The following is a 6,445-nucleotide window of genomic DNA, read 5'->3' as shown; positions in this document are numbered from 1 at the left end:
AGATTGCTATCTAACGTGGTCATATCAGAAACAGTTGCTCGTTGCAGGATCAATTGATGCAATTGTATTAGCAAGTAAGATTGCTATTGAATTATTAAAAAAACACCGCATAGAGATAGCACAATAGATAAATCACGTGAATCCTTTGGAATGACACACCTCCAATGCTCCACCGTTTTAGTGGGCTAACATTTGGTAGCCCGCTTATTCTCTTCCATCTGAATCGTCCATCTCGTATCTAACGGTCCAAAAAAACCGTATTTTTGGGGCGAAATAAATCCACCCTCCGTTCTATCTAGAGGTGGTAAAACGACGGAACCGCTGGTCGTACATGGACAGACCACGGAAAAATTCCCACCGCCCTGCAGGCCGTCGCTGCGCCTCCGTCCGTCCGTCCCCGGCCATCCAGAGAGAAAGCAGAGCTAGCGGGTCGACTGGGAGACTTGACCGGAACCCCGCCTCTCTCCACTCAGTAGTCAGCACACCACCACCTCCGGCGGGGCCCAGCGGGCCCCCACACGCTTTGAAAACTCTCGGCTCGCTTTCTGATTACAGACCGCCGGACCGGTCCTGCTCTACTCCTCTTCCCTTCCCCGCAGCTGCTTCATCTCCTCTCGTCGCCTCGCTTGCGCTCCCCCCGGGCCCATCCGGTTCCGCGGTTCCTGCCACGGCAAGAAGCAGCTCTCGGTGAGCTATCCACGAACTCCCTCCTTCTCTCATCCGTTTGTTTGTACTACTTTTTTTTTTTCTGGTTATTGCTGTTCTTGCAAGTTTGCCCTGGTTTGGTATGATCTTTGGATGCTCTGGTCTGGTGGAGGGTTCTTGGAGTTGAGAGGAGCAGTTCCTGGAGCTGTAAGTTGCAGTAAGAAAAACGATCAATTTGCAAGAAAAGTACTGTGGTGGAATTTTGGGAGAGGAATCCTGTGCATGTGGTGGAATTTTGGGAGAGGAATCCTGTGCATGTTGTTGCTGTGGGTTTGTGCCTCCAGGAGTAAGGGTTTGTCAAGGACAAGAGGTGTTTTTTGTTAAAGAACGACTTTGTCCTGGGTGTGAAATTAGAGAGAAAGATGGGAGGATGTGTTTGGATGGTGCCCTCTTTTGCAAAGATTTTTTCTTAGATTTTTTTTTTCTTCCTGAAATGTAGGGTGCCTTTTTGCGGTTAGAGCCGTTTGTGTTGGGTATGAGAAATCAGAATATTAAACAAGTACTTCCTTTCGATTGTTTTTATATCAGAATTGGCGACTGGTTCATGATCTACTTCCATTAGATGAATGTTCGGAGTTCCTTGCTTGCCATGCATCCAGTTGCACTTATTCTTTCTAGCCAATCTTTACAGAGGGTCGTCGTTTTGTCAACTGGTGTTATTTGTTTGCCTATAGTGGGCCAGTGGGGATCAGTTCTCTATTGATGTTGCCTGTGTGCGGTTCATATTCTTTGACGTTTTCCATACCACGACCGAATCGAATTTTGCATTTCAGGTAGTGGAAGATAGAAATAGCATGCAACTTTCAGTTCCTGGTATGGTTGTTGTCACCAAGTAGTATGTGTGTCTCCAATTTTGTAACTTGGATTATGATTCTGTGTAGGTCAAGCTTGAATTGTGAAGTGGTGTCAAGGAGAGGTGGGGACTACTTTACCCAAGTGCTCGATGACAGATCAGTTTGTTCCTGTGAGGGTTCTTCTTCTTTTGTTATTAAGTTCAGCATGTTGGGCTTCTGAAAATGATGTCCAGTGCTTGAAAGCTGTGCAGAACTCAGTGGTTGATCCTAATGGTATACTCAAATCCTCATGGATTTTTGACAATTCCACTGCGGGTTACATATGCCGATTTACCGGTGTGGAGTGCTGGCACCCGGATGAGAACCGAGTTCTTTCTTTGCACCTCAGCAACCTTGGCCTTCAGGGTCCATTCCCTCGAGGTCTTCAGAATTGTACCAGTATGACTGGGCTGGATCTGTCAATTAACAACTTTTCAGGGCCCATCCCTCCAGACATCTCCCGGCAAGTGCCATTTGTGACATCTCTGGACCTATCCTATAATGGTTTTTCAGGCGAAATCCCAGAACTTATCTATAACATGACATACCTAAACACACTCAATCTCCAACATAACCAATTGAGTGGTCCGATTCCGGGGCAGTTCACTTTATTTACTCGGTTGACATCATTCAATGTCGCAGACAACCGACTATCAGGGCCTATTCCATATTCACTAGGTACTAAATACCCGGCATCAAACTTTGCTGGTAATCAAGGACTCTGTGGGACTCCATTAGATGATTGCCAAGCTTCAGCAAAGAGCAAGAGCACTGCTATAATCATTGGAGCTGTTGTTGGCGTGGTAGTTGTGATCGTAATTGGTGTAATAGTTGTGTTCTTTTGTCTGCGGAAACTGCCAGCCAAGAAGAAGGCGAAGGATGAGGATGAAAATAAGTGGGCAAAGAGTATCAAAGGAACAAAAATCATCAAGGTAAGCTACTTAATTGTCACTAATTTTCTTCTTCTCTTTGGCATGAATGGCAATTTCAAGTAGACTTCTTCGCTGAAAAGTCTTGCTGACATAACTCTTTCTGTTATCCAGGTCTCTATGTTTGAGAATCCAGTTTCGAAGATGAAACTAAGTGATCTTATGAAGGCCACCAAACAATTTAGCAAAGAAAATGTCATAGGTACTGGGAGAACAGGAACTATGTACAAGGCAGTGCTACCTGATGGTTCTTTCCTAGCTGTCAAAAGGCTACTGCATTCACAGCATTCTGAATCGCAGTTCACATCGGAGATGAAGACACTTGGCCAGGTAAGGTACCACAACTTGGTTCCTCTCCTGGGATTTTGCATTGCAAAGGAGGAGAGATTGTTGGTGTACAAGCACATGCCCAAAGGTTCACTCTATGATCAGTTAAACCAAGAAGAAGGTAGAGATAGTAAGATGGACTGGCCTCTGAGGTTAAGAATCGGTATTGGTGCAGCAAAAGGGCTTGCATACCTCCACCACACCTGCAATCCTCGAATTCTTCACCGTAACATTAGCTCCAAATGCATCCTCTTGGATGAGGACTATGAGCCAAAGATATCAGACTTTGGACTTGCTAGGCTTATGAATCCAATAGACACCCATCTCAGCACCTTTGTCAATGGGGAATTTGGAGACCTTGGTTATGTGGCACCGGAGTATGCACGCACTCTGATGGCCACACCGAAGGGTGACGTCTACAGCTTTGGCGTGGTTCTTCTTGAGCTTATCACTGGTGAGAAGCCTACTCACGTTTCCACTGCTCCAGAGAATTTCAAGGGGAGTCTAGTAGAATGGATCAATTATCTGTCAAACAACACGCTTCTCCAAAACGCTATCGATAAGTCGCTGATAGGGAAGGACAATGATGGTGAGCTCATGCAGTTTCTGAAACTCGCGTGTTCCTGCACATTCTCCACTCCAAAGGAAAGACCAACAATGTTCGAGGTTTACCAGCTCCTTAGAGCCATTGGGGAAAGGTACCATTTCACAGCCTATGATGACTTGGTGCTGCCACCTCTGAACACTAATGGAGAAACCCTGGACGAACTCATTGTTGCCCAGTAATTGTGAATCCATATTGCAGAAGACAAACAGATGGTGATTCAGGCTTTTCTGTTTCCCTCCATGGGCATTACCATGCTCAAATGAGTCAAGTGGCTTTAGATATACCCATTAGTAGCAGTATTATGTACTAATTAGTAGCAGTATATACTGCATCCGCTGTATAGTTCTTGACTTGTAGTTTGCTACCCTTGGGAGGTGCTAGTAGCAGCAAGGATATTTTTCGTACAACCAATTTGGTGATGAGGTAGTTGTTACCTGTAAGCTTTTACCCTTGTGCCATGGGGTTTTGCAGCCATTATGCAGTAGCTCCTGGTAAGACATTTCACATTGCCCTTCTTTGTAATAGTTTTTACCAGATATTTAGAGAATCTAAACATGCGAATGTATGTCTGAAATGGCATCTTATGTTGGATAGATTCTTTAGCCAACATATCCTGGTGATCAGTCCATATACTTGAGTTTCAACTTGTTGTCATGTGCCTGTTCTAGTCAGTGTTTTACTGTTTCCTGCTGCCTCTCTTGGGAAGCAAAGGTCAGTATTTTGTGAAGAAGCACTTTTGCCACTCGGAACTGCTCTCTGGTCTAAAAAGCCTTGTCTTGTGTGCACGACAGTCAAATGTTTTGACTCTGACCATTGAATTGGTGCATCAGGAAGTTTCAGGACTGGTCAGAAAAAAAAATCACAGACAGATGCATTGTAAATAGCATCTTGATGGTAATATGACTTCAGGAATCTTGTGAAAGTTGAGGGCCTAGACTGTATTTCCCCCCAGGTTTTTCAGAGGTTTTCAGGGAAGTGGAGGTGATGCTACTAGGATTCTATGAATGCAAGTGGGTCCCAAATGAGTATTTTTTTTGTCACTTTTTAATTTATTTGCATCCCTATTTAGCATGATGGAAGTACATTTTAGATTAACTCAGTGAGTTATGGATCGACCTAATGACAAAAAAACAAAACTTGCATATGCTACCTTATCAGTAGGTATATCTTCACGTGATTTTTTGCCAAAAATAACGGAAGAAGTAGTAAGAAATAACTCACTAATTGGCCCGCACATAACACATTGCCACAAAATCGCCATACACTTCCGCTGCCACTTCTCCTACGCTATAATTACTGTTTTTATCCCGTCGCATGGAATGGGAAAATTTGCCGCCGAAGATATCATCGGAGTCATTCACGCATGAACGAGGAGAGCAGATCTAATGAAATTCAACTGAATTCTCAACGTTTTTATGGATTTTACCCGGTAAAGCAAAAAAGAAGCTAAAATAAAATTGGGAGCAGTACTTTTTTTGGATGGTTTGGAGCACGGAGCACTACAACCAATCAAGGCCGGTTGTGAGATTTTGGTGGTCCGATGAGAGACGAAAAATGGGTTCCATTAAATTAAAACATCAAAAATTCATTAATATATAAATTATAAATATAATATTTGGTGTATTAAAAAATGTTTACGATAAACACTTAAAGTATTTCAAAAAATAACACTCGCCTCAAACACTTTCTAGAGATCATCTTAAACAATTTCAACTTTAAATTGTTTCTTTCAACCGATGCCATAATCATAAGCACAATAAATAAGATTTGATAAGTAATAAAAACATTAGGATAACAATCTGTTTGTCTGACATACTCAAAAATCTCTACAGAAGACATTAGCTAATCCTATATGGCAAAATCAATTGCATAACACTTAACTCAAATATTAGATTATTTAACTCAACATCATATGAACCAACTAGAGACAAAATGTTTGCAAATTTAGTGCAACAATCTTCCAGTTCAATAGCATTAAATGACTTCAAGATTGTCAAGCTCACTAAAAACTCAAATATACTTTTAAATGCTTGGATTTCTTCAAATCAATTTTTCAATGAAGTGTTTGCCATATCAACCATCACCAAAAAGTAATTAACTTCAAAAACCTTCTCAGCTTATAGAATTTCTTCATTGTAATCAGTTTCATCAAATCGTTTCTTCCTAAGAGCACGACACTTTACTAGAAATGATGGCTCTACACCCAACTCATTTAGGTTCATTGAACTACCCGTATTACTCTTAAAAAATTATCAATGGCTCCCTTATGTGATTCTATCAACTCATCTACTCTTATTTTTTCCCTTTTTTCGCGGTCAGATGCAAGCTTTCGAGAAGACATGATATCAAGAACGTGCTAAAATTTGAAAAAAAAGAAATACATTAGCGGTTGAAAACTAGTGCAAAACTATAAAAGCACTGAATCAACTTAAAAAAATACATTAGCATTTGAAAACTAGGGAGGCGACGTAGGAGGCGGATCAAGATTGTATGAGAGAAAGAGATCTCATCGACTTCTCTATGCATAAGTAGTATATATACATACGGTATACCTATATGGGAGGGGGGACCTTGGTTTTGGGGGCCAGGGCGGCCGCCTCTCTTGCCCCCCTCCCCCTCCAGGGCCGTCCTTGCAACCAATAAGTATTATAGGATGTATTGTTTGAGGAACGAGGTAATCCATCACCATTTCATTTCTAATCCGCATGTTTTGTTTGATGAACAGAATTGGTTGATCCATCACCGTCTCATTCCTCACAAGAATATGGTTAGTGTAAGCATGAGGAATGGTGTTATCCCACTAAAATTCATGAGATGAAACCATGATGGACCATTCCATCCCTGTACGACAAGTTGGAACCAAAACTTTGATCTGTGGGGCTCGGCGATGCAAGGAAAGTTGTGGAAGTGAAAAATCCATCACCCATCCCCACGCTTCACACAGTGTAACCAAGTAAGGTTTGTGCAGGCGAGGTCCCTGCCTCCAGTGATGAGTGTTTCGTGTCGCCCGCCACCGCCGCCCCCAGGTCTCTGTCTCTTGCAAG

The 6,445-nt window shown here is 42.5% G+C and overlaps 1 protein-coding gene across 2 annotated transcripts; it reads left to right on the top strand.

Annotated features, from left to right (window-relative positions):
- The first annotated feature begins 548 nt into the window (after window positions 1–548).
- On the top strand, window positions 549–4,045 carry LOC133928887 (probably inactive leucine-rich repeat receptor-like protein kinase At5g48380). Of its 2 annotated transcripts, XM_062375398.1 has the most exons (4): window positions 550–687; window positions 1,479–1,518; window positions 1,587–2,470; window positions 2,582–4,045. In XM_062375398.1, the coding sequence occupies exons 3-4, from the start codon at window positions 1,649–1,651 to the stop codon at window positions 3,578–3,580; spliced, it is 1,821 nt and encodes a 606-aa protein (XP_062231382.1). In that variant the 5' UTR covers window positions 550–687; window positions 1,479–1,518; window positions 1,587–1,648; the 3' UTR covers window positions 3,581–4,045. The 2 variants fall into 2 exon arrangements, with proteins under 2 accessions (XP_062231381.1, XP_062231382.1); XM_062375397.1 differs by lacking the exon at window positions 1,479–1,518 and having other exon boundaries at window positions 549–687.
- The last annotated feature ends 2,400 nt before the right edge of the window (window positions 4,046–6,445 follow it).

The sequence above is a fragment of the Phragmites australis genome, chromosome 9 (assembly GCF_958298935.1).
Source record: "Phragmites australis chromosome 9, lpPhrAust1.1, whole genome shotgun sequence".
NCBI lineage: Eukaryota > Viridiplantae > Streptophyta > Magnoliopsida > Poales > Poaceae > Phragmites > Phragmites australis.
This window is presented reverse-complemented; position numbering and strand designations above follow the sequence as displayed.